The 22,992-nt window shown below is 39.1% G+C and overlaps 2 protein-coding genes across 5 annotated transcripts; one reads left to right on the top strand and one right to left on the bottom strand.

The window, feature by feature from the left end:
* Nucleotides 1–577: 577 nt before the first annotated feature.
* eps15l1b (epidermal growth factor receptor pathway substrate 15-like 1b) lies at nucleotides 578–18,831 on the top strand. Of its 4 annotated transcripts, none has more exons than XR_014889397.1 (23): nucleotides 578–715; nucleotides 1,160–1,201; nucleotides 1,352–1,441; nucleotides 1,542–1,589; nucleotides 1,707–1,802; nucleotides 1,980–2,045; nucleotides 2,161–2,286; nucleotides 2,385–2,444; nucleotides 2,526–2,810; nucleotides 3,978–4,135; nucleotides 6,538–6,703; nucleotides 8,020–8,105; nucleotides 9,535–9,607; nucleotides 9,856–10,017; nucleotides 10,510–10,707; nucleotides 11,573–11,737; nucleotides 12,005–12,116; nucleotides 12,264–12,403; nucleotides 12,654–12,714; nucleotides 14,101–14,186; nucleotides 14,470–14,536; nucleotides 15,962–16,850; nucleotides 17,284–17,413. XR_014889397.1 is itself a non-coding variant. In XM_085253486.1 (23 exons), exons 1-23 carry the CDS (start codon nucleotides 689–691, stop codon nucleotides 17,428–17,430), a joined length of 2,586 nt encoding a protein of 861 aa, XP_085109612.1. In that variant the 5' UTR covers nucleotides 578–688; the 3' UTR covers nucleotides 17,431–18,831. The 4 variants fall into 4 exon arrangements, 3 of the variants coding, with proteins under 3 accessions (XP_085109612.1, XP_085109613.1, XP_085109614.1); XM_085253486.1 differs by having other exon boundaries at nucleotides 15,962–16,086; nucleotides 17,284–18,831; XM_085253487.1 differs by having other exon boundaries at nucleotides 580–715; nucleotides 16,834–16,850; nucleotides 17,284–18,831.
* A 1,089-nt stretch (nucleotides 18,832–19,920) lies between these two features.
* On the bottom strand, nucleotides 19,921–22,352 carry klf2b (Kruppel like factor 2b). The gene is made up of 3 exons (XM_085253489.1): nucleotides 22,019–22,352; nucleotides 20,899–21,811; nucleotides 19,921–20,768 (listed from the first exon to the last, which is right to left on the bottom strand). The coding sequence occupies exons 1-3, from the start codon at nucleotides 22,088–22,090 to the stop codon at nucleotides 20,593–20,595; spliced, it is 1,161 nt and encodes a 386-aa protein (XP_085109615.1). The 5' UTR covers nucleotides 22,091–22,352; the 3' UTR covers nucleotides 19,921–20,592.
* Nucleotides 22,353–22,992: the final 640 nt, after the last annotated feature.

The following is a 22,992-nucleotide window of genomic DNA, read 5'->3' as shown; positions in this document are numbered from 1 at the left end:
AATGTAGTTCACAAATAGCCATGGAAATTATCTGGTGTGAACTTAAAAACTGAAAACAAAATGTGTTTGTAAAAACAACAGAAACATAAGTCTTCATAAAATTTGCCTGTTTGTATGATTTTTTGGTGTACCACATCTCGGAAAAATGAATGTGGGACTAAGGGACATCTGAAAAATTAAAACATAATTGAAACTATTTAGCGTCAATCCAGTGACTGCGTTAAACTGAATGTTTTTCTAATTCATTAGAGACCTTAAAGGACACTAAAGCTTGGATTTATGGGCTTTATCCACTCGTGTATGTCTTAAATTTCTGTAAAACAGTTATTTGGGGTTTTAATAGAGACGCAGCAGCGACGTCATCCCTGTAAGACCCACGTGTTGTCTGCAGCCAATGAAAATGTAAGACGTTGTAGGACCGGTGTTCTGACAAAACCCCGGCACTAGGGGTTAAAAAATGCCGTGCAGTCCCAAGTAAAGTTGGACACCTGCTGACCACACATGCAAACCATCCCAGGCATGAAAACCTCATTTCATTTTAATAGGATTCAAATTTGCGCAGTTGCTCTGCAGCTCTGACAAGGGCGCGGTGTCCACACCCACCGGAACCGCGGTCCCCGCCGGTCCCCAGGCGCTCGCGCCCGCTCCCTTTAAGGACTCTGTGCGCACTCCCGAGACACCAGGAGATATGGCGGCGTTCATGACTCTGAGTCAGGTAACAACTCCAAACAGCTCAAGAAAAGTAATAAAATTTATTAGAAAGCGTTAACATCTGACAGCGACAGCGGTTATGTGATCTGACTGCTTTAGGTCTTCATAAGATAGGATGAATATAAACTACTGTGAACGCTTTATTAAGCTTTCGCTGTCAACTAAGTTGACAGGGTTAGCTAGGTTAGGATAGCAAAGTTAGTGTACGCTTTAAAGGATAAGGAAAGCGACTGCTGGCGAAGACAGTAATGAAGCTAGTGTAGAGTGTGGTGTTGTTGAAAACAAAACACGACTAAGTGGCAACTAAAAAAAAAAAAGATGGCCTTTACTTTATGAACTAACTATGTTGGAAGTTTGTTGCCATTGAAATTAGCCATTCGTTTTCTAGCAACTTAATTTAGTATATTTGATGCTTAATACACATTCATTTGTAATTTGTTTCCTTTAGTTATCAAGTGGAAACCCAGTTTATGAAAACTACTACAGACTGGTAAGGTCTACGTTGTTTGCTGTTGCTCCCCACCTCACTTCAGATCATTTACTGTGCATTCATCTCTGTATGATCTTTTATGTAACCCCATTCTTAAAGACACTTCTATCCTCTGTATCCTCCTGGTAATTTCCTCATGATTCTTTATAGCTCGACCCAGGAAACACAGGCAAAATATCAGCTGGCGATGCAGCTCAGTTTCTTAAGAAGTCTGGCCTGTCAGACAGCACACTGGGAAAGGTGGGTAACAGTGTCACCTACATGTACACACAACACACAGTCATGTATTTGACCTAACTAAAATCTTGTACCTTTGCATTTATTTATGTACGTATTTTAGATTTGGGATTTGGCAGATTCAGAAAGAAAAGGCTATTTGGACAAGCGGGTAACGCAGAATTTCTTTGTAAATTTGATGGTATTGTCGTGCTGATACATGCAGAAAAAACAGGATTTGTTCTGCTTTCTTCCTCTTTTTTTTTTCTTTTTTTCTTTTTTTTTTTAGGGTTTCTTCATAGCTTTGAGGCTGGTGGCATCTGCGCAGGGTGGAAATGACATAAGTCTTCACAATCTCAACCAAAACTTAGCTGCACCCAAATTTGTAAGTTATAATTACAATTAATAATGATAATTATAAATAACTCCAAAGAACTGAATTAATCAATAATGTTATGGGAATTATTTCTGTGGATCATATGAAAACTTCATTATTTAGTGTCTTAGAAAATGATAAGTTGATGCATTTCATTTCACTCTATTTCTTCTTTTTTTCTTATAGAAAGATACAAGCAGCCCATTACTAACTGTTTCAACAACAGCATCTGATTCACAGTGGGCCATTAAGGTAAAATGTTATAAGGTTTCAAGAACTGTCATGAGGATATCACAGAAAAATGGGCTTGTCACTTAAACTTGAGTTGTTGTTGTTGTTGTTGTTTTTTTTTTTCTTTATTTCCCAGCCTGATGAAAAGGGAAAGTTTGAGGGAATTTTTGAGAGTCTGTTACCTGTGAATGGCCTCCTCTCTGGTGATAAAGTCAGGCCAGTTTTGATAAACTCCAAGCTACCTCTGGATGTGTTAGGAAAGGTGATGTTACATGTCAAGTACTACTATGCAGCCTTTTTTTTTTTTTTTGTAATTTTAACAGTTTGTTAAAATTGAGCACTTACTCATTGTTTGTGCAGATTTGGGACCTAAGTGATGTGGACAAAGATGGACACTTGGACAAAGAAGAATTCACCGTGGTAAACTGTGATTCTGTACTGACATATTATCTGGGTTCCCTTCTTTATTTGTATTAATTGGTTATACTTTCCATTTTACAGGCTTTGCATCTTGTGTATCGCACCATGGAGAAGGAGCCGCTCCCCACTAGTTTACCCGCTTCCCTTATCCCCCCTTCTAAGAGGAAGAAGACTGGGGTTGGACTTCCAGGTGCTGTTCCTGTGCTGCCTGCTCTGTCTGGCCTTGGAACTGGTCCAGCTCTTCTCAAAGAAACTTTACGCAGCACTTCTCCTCTGGTCAACACTACTCCCCTCGGCACTGCTGCTCTTTTTGGCTCCGGTGCTGCCAACCTTTCTCCAAAACAGTCATTTAAGTCCAGTTCTCCGGTATGTTGCCTCACATTGCTTGTGTGGACAGTATTATAGTCGAAGATGCGCAAATGCCTCTTTATGGCCGTTGAGTCATGTGATTAAACCTAATATATAATATCAATGTAATGGACAGCACAGTGATGTTGCTTCAAAAAGTTTCTGGGTTTGGACCTCCTAGGGTTGGTCTTTGCGGAGGTTGCATGTTGTACCTTTACCTGCATAAGTGTTTGAGTCCTCCAGTTTCCTCCCACAGTCCAAAGAGAAACATATTGTGTCAATTGATGATTTTAAATTGGATATGTGCATACAATTGAAGCACATAATAAAGTGCTCTCTGAAGCTGATGTTGGTGGAAAGCACTTTAAATGATCATATCACATATGACCATGCATTTCAAACGAATGGTCACATGACTATTCGTTTGATTTGATTTGTTTATTTTCTTTTTTTTCTTGGTTCTCTCTACGTGTCACAAGGGCAGATTCTTAACTCTTAAACAAGCTAGGTTGCCATGTATTAACTGTCTTTTGTTGCAAATGGGTAGACTTGTTTTGCCACATTGTTCTGAGCATTGTTCAAAGGCCAACCTCTCTCTACCAGGATACAGCTTCAGGGATTTCAGTTTTGGAGAAACAGGTTTTCTTGAAAGTAACGAGTAGCAATACTTGTACTACCTTTGTACCTTGACCACTTGATCAGTTGTTATGTTGTTCTGTCTTTTTTTTTTTTTTTTTTTTTTTTTTTAAATTCATGGCCCTTTCTGCTTCTTTAAACGCTTTATTTTATATTTTGTTTTTTAATAGTTTGTTTTTTTGACAGAAATAAAATGCAAGGTATGCATTTCATCTTGCATTTTTTTTGCATATATTTTTTGTATTTTTTATTAGCTTGATTAGTTACAGTTTTAATGTATTGTGTATGTTATACAGTTGTGTGAATGTTTGTGATAGGGCAGTGAGAAAGCATCCTACAAATGCAGTTCCATCTAGCTGAGGACTGTGTTTTTTTTGGGGGGGGTTTTGTTTTTACTGATCTGTTTTAACCATTTCATTGTGCAGATTCACAAATTCCTCTTGTTGCGTGAAGTACACCTGTCTGCACCGAAGAAGAACTGTGTGTTTGTTGTATACTGAATGCTGTGTTCATCATTTCATATCACACAATGTCTTCTGTTGTCTCTAGCCGGCGGTGAACTGGGTTGTACCAGTGGCTGACAGAGAGAAATATAAAGAAATTTTCAAGAACACGGACACTGACAATGACGGCCTCGTCAACGGCGGCGATGTCATCGAGCTCTTCATGAATTGTACGCTCTCCCAGACGATGCTCGCACAGATATGGTAAGACCACAGCTCAGACATATTTAGAGATTTTGTTTGTTGGGGCTTTTCTTTTTTTTTTGTATGTTGTGAATAACATGTTCCCAAAGCACTACAGTGTAAGAAAACACAAGCAAATTACATTTTCTTCATTACACTTTCACAGTGGCTTTTAAAATACAATAATTCATATATGGTTGAAGTGCAGACTTTCAGTTTTCATTCATAAGGGAATCAATAAAAGTATTACATTAATCATTATTAGGATAAAAATCCTTTACAGTTAATGACTGCCTGAAGTCTAGAACACATGGGCATTGCCATATACTGTCTCTCCTACATTGAAAACCTCCGCTAGGCCTTTACTGCAGCCACCCTTAGTTGCTGCTTGTTTGTGGCTCTCTATGCCTTAAGTTTCGTCTTCAGTTACTGAAAAGCATACTCTGTTGGGTTGAGATCAGGTGACTCACGTGGCCATCAAAGAATATCCAATTTCTTGCCCTTGAGAAACTATTCGGGCTCTTTTGCAGTTTGTGTTGCGTTATTATCCATTTGCACTGGGCACTGTGTTGCTTACACATTCATAAAGGTGTTTGATTGTATGTGTACCTCCTGGAGAGTGTTCTTGATTTGGTTATATGAAAAATGATGGGTCATTTCTCATAACCATAGAAATAATTCTGTCATCATGAACTTCGGGTGTTCCTGAGCTTTCATTAGCATTTCTTCTTATTAGGAGAGAACAAGTTTGTGGATTTGACCAGTCCTAAAATTGTTGCTATCTCTCTGATAGGTTTATCTGGGTTTTTATCTTAACGTGTACATTTAAAATCCACTGTGTTGGTGTCACAAAAACTGTTTCATTGTTCAAAAAGTTATAGACTTAACTCTTTTTGTTGCCATTGTGTTAAATTGGTGAAGATGTCAACATTTTCATACATTTTTACACTTCGCCCTGTTTTGATTCGATTCAGTTTTGACTCGGTCAGAAATATTATAATTCTGATAATTCCTCTTGGATGTATACTGTTGAATGAACTCTCTAAACATTGTAAGTTAAAAATGCATCATTCCAAATTATTTGACTATTTCTGTGCAATTACGAAGGAGGTAAAAAAACAAACAAACAAACAAAAACCCCCAGAACTGACACGTGTGAGACATTATCAGAGGTGTAAGCATCACAGCAGATGCCTTTGTGTCAAAGTAACTGAGGATAAAACAGAGAAAAATGTGAAGGAGATTTTCCAGGCTTGATCTTTTATAGCATATAACCCCCCTGAAAATATGCTGCAGTAGATCAAAAACTAAAGAAAACCACGAATCAACATGTGGACATTACCTGTACAAAGACTGATGCTGCTGAAGCAGAACAGAGCAAAGTTTCAGCGGTTTTATCGCTGTCGGAGGTTATTTTGGGGAGAGAAAAAATCAGAAGCTGACAACAATGTATACAACAGACTGGTGCATAATAGGCAAGTGAGTAATGCAGAAAATAGTTTTTTAATGGGAAACTGGTCTTGAAGTATAGAAGTATATTGGGCAGAGAGTGACGAAGCCTGCAGTTCAGAATCTGTCAGATGTCGGCTTTCAGCACCCGACATGTCCATGTACGAGCTGTCGGGTTAACGACGCTTTGTTTACATCTTTTTGCAAAATCCGTTTACCTGCTCTTTAATCATTTGCTGTTTTAGCTGTTTGGCAATTGTTGAAATGTTTTTGTGAGCTTTTAGCGGAGGTTCTGGCTTTTATGGCAAAATACATTTATATTTAAAAATTAATTTTAAATGAATCAATACCAGATTATTCAAATTAAAGTCGATTTGAACGGGAAGTCGATTTTTTTTCTTCTCTTTTTTAAAAATGCAAACATAGTCAGGAGGATTCTCCCAGATAAAGCTATATAGCACCATCTTGTGGCCACTTAAAATTAGATTCAAGAAGTTTATTGTCATATACACTGCAAAACACAAATGGTTACAATGAGCAATGAAATTCTTACTTTGCAAGTTCCCTTCACACATCTAAATACACAACTAACTAAAAAATAAAATAAACCTAAGAATAGAAAATAATAAAGTAAATTGAATGCTGTGTACGCAAGAGTAGGGTGTAGTTACAATTTTAAAAGGCAGTGCAAATATTAAAATTGTTTATATTGTATGAAGTTGTATTATAGTGTGTATATAAATGTTCAAATCATCTGAGTTCAACCAAATGACTACATTTGGTCTAGAGAAGTGGAACAGAAGTGTTTTTTTTTTTTTTTTTTAATGATTTAAAGGATGCTCACTTAACCAGCATAAAATGGACCATTTGTCCGTGGTAACCACTCAGTGGGGATTTATATTTGTAAAAATTGCTGATATTATTGCTCAGAAGTATGTAATAGGGTGAGAAAAATGTCTCCTCTTCCTCCATAGGGGACTTGCTGACACAAAACAAACAGGCAAGCTGAACGAGGAGCAGTTTGCTCTAGCCATGCATTTGATCCAACAAAAGGTCAATAAAGGCATCGACCCTCCCTCTGCTCTCACTCCTGACATGATCCCTCCATCAGAACGATCTGCATCATCAGCTATGGGCTTTGTGAGTTCTGCCTATACCATATTCCAACCACTTCTTCATCTGTCGGTTTGCCAGTTTATTACAATTTCTTTCTTTTTTTTTTTCTTTTTCTTTTTTTTAACAAAGTGCTTATTAAAAATTGCCTTCTGTGAGACCAGAACTTGGTTTCTTTTTTTAAGGTGCACATTGTGAGTAGTTGGGCCTTTGCCACAAGGTGGCGCTCTTGTTCTATTATATTCTCTCTCTCTGTTCCAAAGAGAAGGTGAACAATAATATGGGAACATTTAAAGTGCTGCCACCTGCTGTCATCATCACTGGCTTGACATTTTTTGATCTTCAAGGAAACGCAGCATAAGAGAATACAAATTCTATTATATTAAAGAGGATATAATAGAACAAATAATTTTTAATATGAGTAGTGAAATGGGGCCACTGTTAAGTGGGCAATCAAGTAAACCAGCATGTAACCTTTTATTTAAATTTATCTGGGGGGAAAAAACATGAATTACCATTACCAAGAAGTTAGCTTTTTATTTTTCAATGAGTGTAAAAGTAAAATTTAATCTGTCTGAACTAAGTGGGTTTAAGCTTGACTGCCAAGGTGAGGAAAACAAATCAGTTACTCCAGTTGAGCTTTTCAGACCAATCATGCTTTTATTATTAATATTATCAGATTAATGTCATCATGACAGTAAATTCTAAGAAACACAATTTAATTTAAATGCACTGAAATTCTGGGCCAATAACAACTTTATAAATAGGAAGTGAACCAATAGCTGATGGTGTTGGCATCAGCTATCAGTTATATATCTGTATCAGTTATATATCATGGATAGTCTCCTATTTCAGGTGAAACACGAAGCTTAAATAGATTATGTGTTGTCTTGGTCTGCTTCAGCAATTTTGCGAATTGCCCAATATTTTTGTTTAGGCTTCTTGATATGGCATGGGTCTGTTTAACAATGAACAGTCTTCCAAAATTTACTGTTGCATTGAATTCTTTTAAATAGCCTTGTGTGCAATTTATGTATCGTCTGGCTGGCTTGCTCCTACGCTAACTGTGTGAGCTGTTTGTATTTCCTTCCTCTGACTTTTGTTTCTTTAGACACAACAGCGGGGAGCACCTCTTTCCCACTGCATATCACTCACATCTTCCCTGACCTCTTTTCCCTCCTTGTACTCCTTCGCCTGTTAGAACAGATTCTTCGTCGTTCGCCTGTCCATTTCCCAGTCCTAATCAACTGTTTCTGTGCTCCCCTCCAGTCACCCTCATCATATCTTCTCTCCTACCTTTTTTCTGCTGTCTAACTCGTCTGTCTCAATGTCTCTCACCTCAGGACGGTATCGGCTACACAGGGTCGACAGAGCCGACAGGTATCAAAGAGCTGGATGACCTCAGTACGGAAATATCTCATCTGCAGAGGTGAGCCCACTAAACCGTAACTAGCAGTAGGGACAGTTTTGTTTCGCTTCCTGTGAGGAAAAAGTAGACAAGCTTTTAGTAAGGTGATGTTCTAGATCAAAGTTTTTTTTCATACTATTGTACTGTTTGTATACAGGATGCATTGTACTCAACAGCTGTCAACATACTTCTCACTGTGTAACTCTATACGGATTGCTGACAAACATGAAAATGAATTGCAGTAAATGGTTACAGTTGACTACACCTTTGTCTGTTTTTGGACTGTTAAATATATTTGTATTATCACGAGACATTTTTCTAATGTAATTTGGCACCAGGGTTTAATATAATCATTACCCCAAATGGCCCAGAGTATGTTTAATTTAAAAAAACAAAACGAACAAAGACCCCACACAAACAACCTGTTGGGCAACTTGATTAACTGGCTGCTGGCCTTTTCTGGCTATTGACAGCAGTCCAGGAAGTCATGGTCATGAGTTAACATTTGATGTAAATAGTTTTTTCTTGCAGTCAGTATTTTCACCCTATGGCCAAACACTTGTGGTGTAAGAAGGAAGCAACTAAGAGAATGTGTCAAAGAATAGTGTATAAAGACTGCAGCGCATGGAAGGTGCAATCGTTCCATTAGCATTTACAATTCAAAATAGATTTGTGCATACTGTAAAATACATTTATAAGCCAATAAAAAGTATTAAAAATTCATCTCAAGTAACCTTTTTAACAGAGCACTTGATAACGCACCAACAGTGACATAGTCATAATGAATGTGCTGCAGAAGGACTATGAGCGAGTTTAGCCTCTTTTTGTTTAGTCTCGTTGCATTAGGGTGGCTTGACAAAACTAGAAAACCACAGTCAGAGATAACAGATATCGCATCACGTTAGCGGTTTCAGCATTCTTTGTTAAACCAGATATTTGGCTGCAGGCTCTGTGCACGTTCACGTAAAATGGGGCAGTTGATGAGTCGCTGGAGATCTGTAGTGTCCGTATAAATAAAATAAAATAAATACCAATAAAAAGTAACACCGTAGCTGGAAATAACAGATGAAAGTAATTGTTGTGAATTGATTTCCATTTCAAGCACACAGAGTGCATCAGTTCACATTAATACATTTATTTTACTGCTCGGTGCTGATGCCCATTAGACCTCTAAAACGTTGAACTTTTTACATTTAAAACATTAAAGGTTACTAGGTGTGTTAATTTCTGTGACTTTTCCATAGCCTTGTAAAAAAGAAATCAATGTTGGCAGATCATTTTGATTGAATATTTTAATTCTGATTTCTCTTATCCATTATGTTGCCTGCAAATCTAGACAGAAAAATGAAACACTGGGTATAATTTTTGTCATTTGCCTGTCGTTTGTTGGTGAGTGATGTCCATTTTATAACCTCTCTGCCATTGTTTGGCTCGTGTTTTTCATCTGTAGAGACAAATTCATCCTGGAGCATGAGATCAGAGAAAAGGAGGAGGCCCTCAGACAAAAAAACAGTGATGTGCAGGTAAGACTGAATAAAATAAAATAATTTAGTTTGCCTGGTTAAAGTTAAGTTAGTTAATGGTATTCATGAGTAAATTCCAGTCCGTTTTATTCTACAATTTAAAAAGTTGTCAGAAATACTTCAAATCCAGCACAAATTGCATAATTTTGAGGGGAACTGAAGGCTTAATAACTCAGAAAAGATCATGCCTAATAGCTATACTTTCTGCAAACACATGTGCCTCTGTGCGGGTTTTCCTTGACCCTCAGGGCTTGCAGAATAATTTGGAAAGGGAGAGCAGCAGCTTGCAAGACCTGGAGTCCCAGAAGCAGGATGCCCAGGTACGCCTGGAGGAAATGGACCAACAGCGCTCCAGGCTTGAGGGAATGCTCAACGACATCAAGCAGAAGTGCCAGGATGAAACCCAGAAGGTTAGAGATGTGACACACTGAAGTGATGCGCATGTATTTCAGTTGAGAAATGTTATTGGGTTTTGTGTTTGGCTACTGGTGACAGTGGTACACATGCATTTGTGGTTTTACTGTAGTGTAATCTTTTTGGTCTAAGCTGATAATGGTTTGGTGTCAGTGCGATCTCGGATATCAGGCCAGATGTCAAAACATTGGTCATCTGAGGTTAAGATTTGTTTACATGAAAGTGGTGAGAGTTAGTATTTTTAAACACATTCACCACATATACAATAAGGTCTTTGTTTAGAAAGTCAGTGTAACTGCTTTAGAGGCAGCTGTGCATATTTGGCTTTTAGTTTGCTGGTGCAAGATGGATGTGGAAAAAAAAAATATGTAAGAAGTGAAGCACTAATTGCATTTAAAAAATTTATAATTGAAATCTACAATTTCTAAATGAACAGCAAGCAGGATGTTGATCCTGCAGATATAAACTCCTTTCTTTTTGTTTGGAAGATTTCATCCCTGCATAGCCAGATCCGCTCACAGGAGACTGACCTCCGCAGTCAGGAAGATGAACTGAGTCGCACCAAAACGGACCTGAATAGAGTCCAAGAGGAGGAGGCACAGCTAGAGCAGAGATTGCTCTCCGGTCGGACTCAGCTGGACAGCATCATTAAGTCACTCAAAACCACCCAGGATGAGATCAGTCAGGTCAGTTCAGAGGGAAAGGCAACAGGTTACTTTAGGATGTTGTGCCACTTCAGACCACCAAGCTCCATAGTAGCATTGTTGGGATTAAAGATCAGGTTGGAAAGTGGGATAAAGGTCTAGATATCCAGTAGTACTAATAATAACACTTATACTAATTTATGCTTATCTACTAGTGAAGTTTCAACTAGTACGTGAAGTTAAATTCAAGTTTGAATTTAACTTGTTTTTATTTTCTTTTGTTTTTTTTAAATAATCATTTTGAAGCAGACGTTTACTCTCTTACCGGTACTCCTACCTTTTAAAGGTACAAAACACCTAAACTGCTTACAGGCAGTTCAGTTTAGTGACTTTAATGTCTGGTGCATTCATCAGATTTGAGCACCATGTTTGTTTCTGTTAGCTGAAATAAATCCAGATTACAATCCTGCCTAAAAACGACAGCCAGCATTTCTACCCAAAAATTTGTTAGCCCCAGTTGATACAGATTTGTTATGCTCCCTTTAAGTTGTGGAATTATTGTATTATTTTTTTTGTATTTTTCTTTTGAAGTCTGTTTATTTCAGTTGGTGTCTGGAAACCGTTTTCTTATTTCAGTTTAGTTTTTAATATTTAAAAATGTTTCCTTTTACTTTTGATTTTCTTTAGTTTCATTTTCAGTTTTGGCTTTTTCTTTTGTCATGATACGGGGAACGTTTGTCAGGGCCAGAGGAGGTCACAGTATTTATATTGTCATAGTGGAAATTATTGGTTCATAGACAGTGAATGATTTAACCTACCTACCTTTGGACATAAGTGGATAGATATCAGTGTGGTTCTTTAGAAGCATGTTGGTATACTGTAGATTGACATTCTTTGTGCTTTTTAGGCTCGTGGTAAGTTGTCACTGATTCAAGAGAGCCAGAAAGAGTTGACCAAGACCATTGAGCAGTACAACAATGCTTTGAAAGAAATCAACGCAGGAAACTTGAGCAACCTGCCGGACCTAAATGAAGGCTTTGCTGAAAGGGAGGATGGAAGCTTCAGAAGTACGGTGAGGAGACCACAACTACCTATGAAGGATGATTCATTCACAATACAATTTTAGTCTAAATCCAAGAAACTCATTTTTTCTGTTCTCTAATAATCTGGATTCAGATTTTGTTTCCTTTGTCGTTTTGCTCTGGAGATGCTAGAGAAGTGCAAATGTACCCAGACTTGTAACGTGGAAGTTAATTTCTGGATATTTTCCGGGTACATTGGTAAAGGGCTTTACTGATAAGATTGTTGATGATTTGTTATTTTCTGGATGGTTAATCAGGAGGGCTCTTTAAAGTCAAGGATAGCCATGTTCAACAACAACAGTGCTGCCAAGGAGACTCGAGCAGACCCCTTCAAGATGGAGGATCCCTTCAAATCTGACCTCTTCAAAGGTGTGAATACTTCCTCAAGTCTCCTTATTTACTCCTTTTTCTGTAACGACTGTGGCTCTGTCAGCTGCTGCTTGCATTCAGTTTGTATCCCTTCTAATGAGCTTTTCTTGTTAGAGGATGTAAATGATGGTGGTGTCCTTTTTCTAGATCCATTTGGAAGTGATCCTTTCAAAGAAAGCGACCCTTTCAAAGGCACCTCATCTGAAGACTTTTTTAAGACAACTGACAGGCCAGACTTGTTTGGATCTGGAGACCCCTTTAGCAGAAAACCTGTACCTCCAGTCAAGGTATTGACTCCCCCCCCCCCCCTCCCCAAGTGATACTACTTTGGAGTGTTAATATGGCTCTTTTAGATGCAGTGCGATTATTAGTTCCAAGAAGATTTTCTTTTTTTTTGTGCTTGTTGCAGATAAATGGAAAAGCAAACCAGAAAGAGATTTGTGGCGTGGTCATAGTGTGTACATTTTAAATGTGTTTGACTGAATTAAATCTCACTCTGTTTGTTTTTGTTTTTTCCCCTTCTTTTGCATTTGTCAGCCAAGTCCTTTTGGCAGCAGTGACTCCTTCAGATCAAACAGCCCAAAAACAAAGGACTCAGGTACAGAAGCAACATGGGAAGTCAAAGCACACTGAAAGAGACTTTAAATCTTAAATTATTAAAACCCAGAATAATTTGTTTGCACATAGCCCCAGAGTTCTTCAGTTTAACATTTTTTCAATTTCACTTTTATTAAAATAGCAACCAGCTCATACCAGCAGTCATCTCAAGAACTGTAACAATCTGATGATCCCCTTTAATTAAGTACTTTGAGAGGCAAAAAAAAAATCTTTTAACTTTAACAGGAAGAGGCCTCATGTAGCTAGTTTGTCGTACATAAGTTGGACAGGTCATATTTAAATATGTTACTCATCCTTCTCCATTTGCTGTTATTGAGACGATGATGTATGATCGTGTTTTCATGCACGAATCCATGCCGATTTCCACGTATAGTCATCCCTGTACTAATAAGAGCATATTTTCCAAGCCTTTTACTGAAAATATGACTCTAAAAACAGACATCTAAACATGAGAACTCTCTTTAGTTGTGAAACCCATCTTAAAAGAGTCTTTTTGCCCATTCTGGGTGACGTGTTAGATTTAGATTTTATTTTGGGGGGAGCACCAGGGGCAAACAATTTTTACTCACTGTGGCTTCAATTTTTCCTGTGGTTTTGGGCTATTTTTAGTCGAGTACCTACACATTTAACTACTGACCAACTAAAAATACCCCCCACCCCCTGGAAAAACAGGAGGCTAACCGGAGCCAAGCATAGCAGAAACTCTGTGACTGCTGGTCCTTCTCTACTAGAATACACTGCCACTCCTTTAACCAGTTCCCTTCTGCCTCTGTCCTGTCTTTATACTTGCTGCTGTTGAACTGCTGTGCCTCTTTTGGTGCGGAAGTTGTTTTAAGTTGGTGGCTGCTGCTGGTTGATGCTCTGCCGTACTACACGTGTTTAAGATGAACACAGAGTCGACTGTAGACCTGAGCTGAGTTACTGTGCGCAAAAGAAAAACACCGATCCTGCACATGAACGGGCCTTTTGTGGTCGAACACTCACAACAAACATATTCTCTTACGATGTTTTGTTTTTTCACGGTGAAAAAATGCAGGTTTTTTTTTTTTTCATTAAGTGGCATACTGCTGAGCTTCAAAACAAGCCAGGCATGGTTATAGTTAACAGGACGCCAAATGACGCCCGATGCATGCGTCAGGTTAAACAAAACCTCTGCTTTACAGTTTTTTTGTAAAATGTCATGGAAAATTAAACGGTCATGCCACATTGCCTCTTCTGAAAATAGAAAACAGGCCCTTTCAGAATAAGCAAGATGCAGAGAGGATTTTGAATGTGTGGTTTGGGGCTGAACTTCATTATAGTTTCTGGCTCTTTCCATAAATGTATTCAAATGTTCCAAATGCATTTCAATGTACTCTTGTCACAGATTTGTTTGGGAAAGCAGACCCCTTTGGAAGCAACTCTTTTGGAAGCAAGGGGGGTGGATTTGCTGACTTTAGTCAGATGTCAAAGGTAAGCTCTGGAGACTTGAAGTTATGAATCAGTTGCACCATAAAGCATAGTTTTCCACTAAAGCTGAAGAAAGCCGTGCTGTTAATTTAACTTTCATCGTGACTGAGGTCTTGTTTTTTTTTTTTTTTTTTTTTTTTTTTTCCTTCCAATTTATCACATTTCTGAAAAGGGTCTACCTTGTATAAGTCCAGAGGCTTTACATCTTAGCTGACATTTCTGTTGGGGTCATCGTTTTGTATACAGCTAATGGTTTTTCTTTTCTTTTTGTCTTGTGTCTGAGAAGAAGTCGGACAATCCTGTACTCCCAATCCCAAAGAAAAGTGTGCCTAAGAGGCCTGCACCTCCCTATGGTAAGCATAGAGTTTATTCATATGTATATCTATATAAAATACCATAAAACGTGTTTTTGATGAACTTGACTGCGCATGTGCAGGCATGGTGTTCATAACTAGGAAATAGAAATGGGTCAGATCTGCTAAACAGATCACACTTTTTTTTTTTTAATATGCCAGTGATGATGGTACATTCTCTTTACTCATATGTAACTCAAAATAAAAGCATAAGAACTTTTGGGGGTTTTCACGGCGAGTAACCGTCCTGTGAAATAAGGATTTGATGCTTAATGGTGGTGGAAAAAGAAAAAAAAAGAAAAAAAAAAAGAAAAAAAAACAACTTCCCTACTGAGGTGCTAGGGTGCTGAGAACATAATTTCTTCTTTTGATTTGGTAAACAGGAAAGCTGCTGGCAGAGATACGAGTCCTTTAAATGATAATGCTGTTATTAAGACTCTGCCGCAGTGATGTGTTAAGATATTCTTGTGTACAGGATGAGGAGCCTTGAGAACAACTTTCTCATCCTTTTTTTTTTTTTTAGTGGTTTTGTTCGTGTTGTTTTTTTTATGCACATGTGAATTCACACATTACCTAGAAGCCATGCCCAGTACATGCCCTTCCGCTGTGACCTTGCACTTATTCTTGTAGCAGAAGCATCAGCCTGGGAAAGTTAGTGTTCCCCTTTACCGCACAGAAAAGGGTAGAGATGAGTAGAGACGTGCTTCAAGGGTGATGGGGAAGTGAGAAGTCCACTCTCACAAACCGTGGGCACTGTTGACTTTCTGTATTACAAGGACAGTTGCTCAACAGTTAGAACTTTTAATATATTTTTTTATTTGATTGGATTTATTCTTTTGCAGCTGTGTTGCAGCAGCATTTGTAAACAACTCTAATAATACTTGTTTTTCTTTTTGTTTTGTTTTTTCTTAATCAATTCTTTTTAATTTGACAAATCAAAGAATTAGTTTTTCGGAAAATTGAGCCCTTGAATTTGCAGGAGCAGCCTGTGCTGCATTGGTGCACAAAGTCCGTGAGATAAACAACATTCTCACTTATTAATAGTACCATCATTATAAGAAATGTGTGCTTACTGTACACAAGGGTGTGTCCATCTTTTACAATTGCAAGTTCCAAAAAAGCAACCGTGTGCATGTTTAAGCTTCACTGCATCAGTGAGCTGTACTGAAAAAGGTGTTAACCACATTTTTTGAATCAATGTGGCTTTCCCCTGGGTAACTACTCTGCTTGCATGAAGCTGTTGGCTTCCTGTGAATATTTAGTGGCAAAGTATTATGCGTTAGCCTTTAAAGTGTGAGTTCAATTTCCCAAGGGGGGTATCGGTGAGAAATATCTCTAATGAAGATGCTAACAGCAGCATTTTCTGTCATGTTGGGTTTTTTTTATATATATTATCTTATTTAAATGTCCTTCCTTCTCTGATAGGTTTGAGTCCATCAGAGCTGCTCCAGAGCGTTGGCTCCACAGCAGACGGTGCAGACTCTTTCTTTACGACACAGTCGAGTAAAACATCCAAAGATTATCCTATGGGTTTTGCAAATTTTGCATCTGTAAGTGTAGTGTACTTGCTGTAGAGTATATTTGCCTGCACAAGCTGCTGATCTCATCTCGATCGTTAGATTGCTGTGTTCAAGCCACAGAGGTGTCAGCTCTGTGTCATTGGGCCTCATTCTGTTAACGCCCCAAAAGCAGTGTGTTCAGAAGGCACTCAAAGAACTTTTGTGTTTACTGGCTGTTAACTAACAACTGACAGAACATGTGAGAGCTTTTCAACTGCTTGGTTTAGAAGGAAAGTAAATGATTGCATGACTGAGTTGGACAGTCCCTCTGCTAGTCTCTGTCGAGTTATAGATTGGCTCTGTGCACCTGGTAAAGGGGCTTGCATGCTTGCTGTCATCTTTGCCTTTTCCTTTGAGAGGAAGCGAGGATTTATAAACTCATAGTTGGCGAGTTCATGAACTTGCCTGGTCAGGTATCACTTGAGGAGCATTTTTCAAGTCTCGAAGTGCAAGCTAAAGGCTTATTCGCTGTCAAAGCATGATATGCCTCAAAGCAGAGAACAACAGAGTAAATCTCCCTCTTTATGTCCCACCTTCCGCTTATTTGCCATCTTGTATAGCCTAACGGCTGACTGTGCTCTCATGTGGAGAGGTGATGCATGGCAGCTTTTTGTGTCTGGTTTGTATCACTTGACATGATATGTATTTATTTTATCCCTCATGCCAGCATGACTGTTGTGAAAGGGATTTGTGGTTTTTATATCGAGCTCTGTGTTGTAATTTTTGTTTTTCTGCCAGGATCTGAACATGTTAAGGTAAGACTGTATAAAGGTGTGCTTTTCGATTCTTTGCATGTGAAAAACCTGTCGGCAATGCATAATCTAAGTAAAGTGATTCTCGAGCATAATTATTTTCCTGCATTCCTGCATCCAAACACAGAATTTGGGAAATGTGACCATTGATTTGTTGTAGTGGAGCAGCACCTTCTTTGCTGTCTTGTGTGACGTAAAAGTGAAATCTAATTGTCTTTAATTTGCATTCAATTTTTGATCAGTATTTTTCTATGTATCAGATCATTTAGCTAAATAATGCAGTTTTTTGAGAATCAGCCCAACTAGAAACGCTTGATTTTTATTTATTTATTTTTAATTTTTTGCATATTTCTTCCTGTGTTTTGTCTGTTGTGTCTTATACGACTACATTCCTGCTTTTTATTGCGCACATCTAATGTTTGTGTCTCTGCTCCAGTTTGGAAGTGAGAGCGAGCAGCTGGAGTGGGCCAAGCGTGAGAGCGAGCATGAGGAACGGGAGAGGTTGAGGAGGCTGCAGCTCCAGGAGCAGAAGGACCTGGAGCTGGCCATCGCTCTCAGCAAGACCACCATGCCGAACACCTGAGCAGGCGTGCTCCAGCACAACTTTCTGTCCCCTTCACTTTTCCTTACAGCCCGCCATCTACAGGCTCGTGACAACAGTACCATCATTGGCCCGACATGACTAGCACCCCCTGTTACCAACTTGTGCAAGAGCCCAGTGTTTCTGCAGCTATGACTGTACTTGTGTTCAAATGACTCCACATTTAGCTACTAGTTAAGGTTCATTGCTCCCAAACTATGTGGAAACTATAATCAGGGACAATATGGAGGCACTTGATTTAAGCCTTGCTTCATCCTCCAAGAACATGGATTTAACGCAAGCCAAACCGGCAGGGTACTCGACTACTACAACCTATATCTAACTCCATATCTGGTTATGGCTAATCAGCCTTACCTTATCCAAATTTGTGGGGGCTTTTTTGAAGGTAAAATAACATTTTAAAAATATTTTTGTTTTATTTAGAAACGAATGCAGCTAATTTGTCATGTATGAAGTGAGATACATCCTAAAACTGTTTTTATATCGCTCAGAAAAATCACAATGAAAGTCGAAACATTTGCTCTGCTGACATTCAATTGACTTTTTTCAAATTTATTTTGTTTTGTTTTTATTTTGTTTTATTTCATTTTTTAGGAAACCTCTTCTTTTAGTGTATATAGTTATACGGTTTTATTTTGAGCTCAACCAAATAAAAGACAGGGGGAAAAAACTCCATTCCTGTCTTAAACAAGTTATGAGATCATCAGTAGCATGATTTAATTCTCATTTTAAATGCTACTGGTGTTTCTGGGCATTTATGCTTTCATAGCTAATATTTATATAAGTAAAGTGCATGAATTAAAAGAGTACTGGAATATATTGGAAATCCTAAAGATGCTAATGATACTCATTACGGTCTTCCTTTCCTGTGAACCCAGCTCTGTCCACTTGGAGCGCTCTTCCTCTGCGAACAGCTTGTTTGTCAGATAGATCATCATTGGTTGCATTGTTGTAACACCCAAATAGCTCCCTGCAACTAATGCCTCTATTAAATGGAGGAAGTGTAAACCTCTCTTGTTTATACTGGTGCTGTTACACCTTTTTACTACTTCTGCTATTCAGCCAAATCGACCTTTTGGATATTTATTATTTTTCATATGGATTTGTGTTATCACTGTCTAGTAATCTAGTGGGAGGACTTTTCTGCAAATGGCCTGAATTATTGCATCCTTGTAATCATACAAAACACTAATCAGGTTTATGTGGCACATAATGTATGCACTGTTATGTGGACATGCACAGAGTGACGGCGCCTTATTTTTCAACACGTTAACACTGTAATGTGTTATTGCTGCACATTATGTATATAATTTTGAGGTAAAGGTTTGAGTTGCTCAAAACTGTAAGGACTTTTAATTGAATAAAAGTGATTTTTAACACCAAGCACAGAGAGAGGTAGGTCTGATTTCTTAAATATTTCCACAACAGCATAAAAAGAAGTGAGTCAGGTGTAATTGCAAAATTAATGTTTCAGTGGTAAACAGAGAATGAATATACAGCAAGTGGCCTTGAGAAACCGGTGCTGAGCATTGCATAGACTTGTTATCTTGTTATGAAGGGGGGGGGGGTAGTTTAATTGTTCTTGTGATGCTTCTTTCTAAATCTAGTTCTTGAAGTAAAACTAGAGTGACTCGAACATTGATTGTTTTTATGTCTTAGAAGTCTGGTTTGATATTGGAACACAAAAAAGTGAAATGAGAACGACATATTTGCATGTACTGGGTAGATATTTTTGGCCCAGTGTGTGCTTCCTCTTTTTTCGTTTTAAAATATGATAAATTTCAGTGTGTTGATAAACGCATTTGAACTCTCTTTGCATTTGCGTGTTATTGCTGCAGGTGAATTTACTATACAAAGTAACTGAGTTACACTGATTCAATTAAAACTGTTTTATTAAGTTTTTTAAAAGACTACGCTTTTTAGAAAATGCCATCTGGCTTTTATATATGCACTCAATGCACTCTTTGATGCGGGCAAAACGACTGCTCACTGACACTATGCAGCCATAATGTGCACGGACTTGGATACTTTGAAACTGTAGTGCAGAGTGACTGTGTGTAATTGTAGTATTAAGGCTCTTTGATGTCCTACTATAATTTCTACCCATCAGAAAGGGAGTCTAAGGGCTCCCTGATGAGGGTTTGCTGTGCCCCTCTGTCCAGACGGCTCCTGGCTCTCTCTGTAATTATGGAAATGGAGTGTTTGTATTTATAGGCTAAGCCCACAAGCGGCTGCCCTTCTCTGTCTTGCAGCTGCAAAACATCACAGTGGAAATCAAGTGCTCGTGTTTTAAAATTCAATGTACAATTTAGAAGAACTGATGTGACAGTCCCGCAGGTCTACTGCACCTTTTTACAAGCAGTTATGAGTTATGTTGAGTGGCTGGATGTATCCAATAAAAAAGAAATGTGTGAACAAGTGTAAGGAATGAGTAAGCACGCAAGCGAAGTAAAGACTTCTCAAGCCAAACAATTCAGTTCCATTTTTTTTAATATTTACAATAAATACATGATTTACAGTATAAAATCCAGGTACTTTTTTTTTTTATATAAATTTAAGTAAAAAATAAAGCACAGGACATCAAGCCCTGATAGTGTACAGAGGGGCTGGAACCAAGAGTTTCACACTGAGATGGACAAAAAGCATTTAAAAAAAACAAAAAACAGTATAGGCCATTCAGACATTGAGGCAGTTTAAATAAAACATTGTCTTTTGTCTTTGCACATATTAGGCAACTGTATGTGCATTGCATTCCTATCAGCGAGAACATGTACTGCTTTTTTGGCCATGTCTTCTTTCACAAAGAGGTTTTTTTTTTTAGTTTTTTTTTTATACAGTAGCACAACACAGAAAGGCACTTTTGTGTCAAACACAGCATTCCAGTTCTGTCAAAGGAGAGTAGTATATACAGGGCCAGCCCCTTCTTGGTCTGCCTGCTCTAAAGCAAACAAAGCTTTTCTAAAGCTTAAACAACCAAAGTAGTACCAGCTACGTTATTAAACAATAACACTAAACATTTTTTGAATTCAATATCATAATATGCGTCTTTGGTCATGTGAGGAATATTTTAAATAAAAAATACAGTTGAAATCGTAATAATAATAACCCCTCCCCCAATCGCCCCGAGTCCTTATGTGGGTTACTTCACATGTGTCTCTTCATATGAAGGGCCAGGTGGTCAGACCTTGAAAAGGCGCGCTCACACAGGTGGCACTGGAAGGGTCTGTGTCCGGTGTGTTTGCGGAAATGACGGGTAAGCTCGTCGGAGCGGGCGAATTTCCATCCACAGCCTTCCCAGCTGCAGTGGTACGGCTTCTCACCTGCGTGAACAAAATTTGAAAAAAAGTTTATTAGGCTGTGCTGAAACGGCATTTTGTTTTAATCAATGCGCTGCTCTGTGCGTAACTGCGCACTTAAAAAAGATCATAGCATACTTCAGCTCAAACTTACCGGTGTGAGTGCGGAGATGTGCCTTCAGGTGCGAGCTCTTTGTGTAGGTTTTTCCGCAGCCTGCAAACGTGCAGGTATGCGTGGCTGTGCGCTTCCGTGGCCACGTGCGCCTGCCTCTTTTGGGTTTGGACTCCAGCAGTTCGAGGGGAGATGAGGGTGGAGTAAGCATCACCCTCTGTGCGCCCGGCTGCAGGCTGAGAGCTTCATCATACATGCCAAAACCAGCATGTGGAGCGTGGTAGGCCATCTGCATCTGTGGAGCCTGAGGGTGGTGCTGGAAAGCCACAGTTGTGTGATATTTCTGCTGAAAGTTCATGGGCTGGCATAACTGTCCCTGACAGTCCGAAACTCCCTGGTCATTGGGACTCAGCGGCGGGGTCATGTTGCTGGCCGCTCGGGGAGAGATGGCCACTCTTGGCTGCTCAAAGGACATCATGCACGAAACGTTGCCTTCTTGCTTGATTTTGCTGCAGCTCTGGGGCACCATGCCCATTACGGGACCATAACTGTCCATTGGTGGCTCTACTTTGATGTTCTCCGGGCGGGGGAAATGCGCCGTGCTGGCATAAAATCTTCCCTGAATGCTGGGGTTGCGCGTAATGCCATAGCTGTCTGTTCCTTCGGAGCGGAGTTGTTCTGTCATGAGGCTGGCGCCGTACGGGGGCGGTGGGGAGCGATGGTCGTCTGCTGGGAACGATGGCATAGAGTTTCCAGTCGTGTACATGTTGGGGTCGGCGGTGCCCAGATAGTCCATCGCGCTGTCTGAGCCAGTTGTATTGGCGAGAATAAAATCCAGATCCAAATAGTTACTCAGATCCTCGTCTTCCTTTTTGTTTTGATTGTCCAGGTTTTGTACCATTTCAAGCATGGACCAGCTCGAAGAGACCAGTTTGTCCATCTCTCCCTTCCATCTCTGTAGGAATGAGGAGAAAAAAGCAGATGAGAAACAAGCGACTGCAAAGTTTTTTTTAGAACCAAAATATATATTTTTTCGAAGCAAATAAATTATTCTTACATGATATTTATATTATTACAAGCAGAATCAAAATCACGGATATTTAAAAAAACAAACACACACAAAACACATACACACAATTGCGTGACATTGTTTCAAACTTACATTTTCCCAGGGTTTTTCTCTTTGGTTTGAGAAAGTCGAAAATGACGGTAGCATCACTCCGGATAAGGCCATCGTTGGGTAAAGTAATATAAGTTTCTCTTGTCAAAATCGTGCTGTGTTGAGCGGCAGCCGCGCAGGGGTCTGTGCGCCTATTTCACTGTCGCTTCTCCACAGTTTCACATCAAATACATGAACAAGTTTAAAAGTGGTAGGAGGTCCTCCGAACCTTATAACTCTATTCCGAGCGCGCCTGGCCAATTGTGAGAGCTCAGGAAACAACGTAAAGTTTGGTAAATTTAGCGCTTTATAAAGCAGCTCGTGCAGACTCACAGCTCACTTGTGTGTGACAGGCAGAGCGGCTCGCACCAAGCCTCTTTGAAAAGGGCGGGCCCTAGCTCGGCCCCTCCCACATTGTGACGCAAGATATTTGAAGTTTGTTTTTTTAAATGATAAACACACTGTATAGCAACCATATATACTTACGTAATAATCTAAAAAGAACAAGTACAGTGACAGAAACTGCTGGAGGCAAAGCCGCACCAGCAACTTAAAAATAAAGGCTGTCAGTACTCGAGTTAATCACCAGGACCCAAAGGAGATGTGGCTTTTCTGATGAACAGTAATAAAAATATCATTAGATTGGGATTAGCGGGTTCAGCTCTGGAAAGAAACTGAAAGATTTGCCACGAAATAAAAAATATATGTATATATGTGGCATACATTATTAATTATTATATATTTATTATTTTCTGATCTCGATGCCTCTCTAAGCCTCTTTTTCTTTCACACTTCCTCACGCACTGGTCCAAGAGCCTCCATTAAAGGGGTTTCTATTTAAATAAACACGTTTTTGTTAAACTTATAAGAGCTCAGTAAAGATACGCGCAGTGTAGGTGTCTGTGCCGGCTCATTATCATTAATGGTAGATGCTTTTTGTTCTCTCACAACGGGCCTGTCTAAACAGGCGCCAGGGT

Source organism: Mchenga conophoros, linkage group LG18 (assembly GCF_057382185.1).
Source record: "Mchenga conophoros isolate Kocher_MC1m ecotype Shallow Benthic linkage group LG18, M_conophoros_male_GT1.1, whole genome shotgun sequence".
NCBI classification, from domain to species: Eukaryota; Metazoa; Chordata; class Actinopteri; order Cichliformes; family Cichlidae; genus Mchenga; species Mchenga conophoros.
This window is presented reverse-complemented; position numbering and strand designations above follow the sequence as displayed.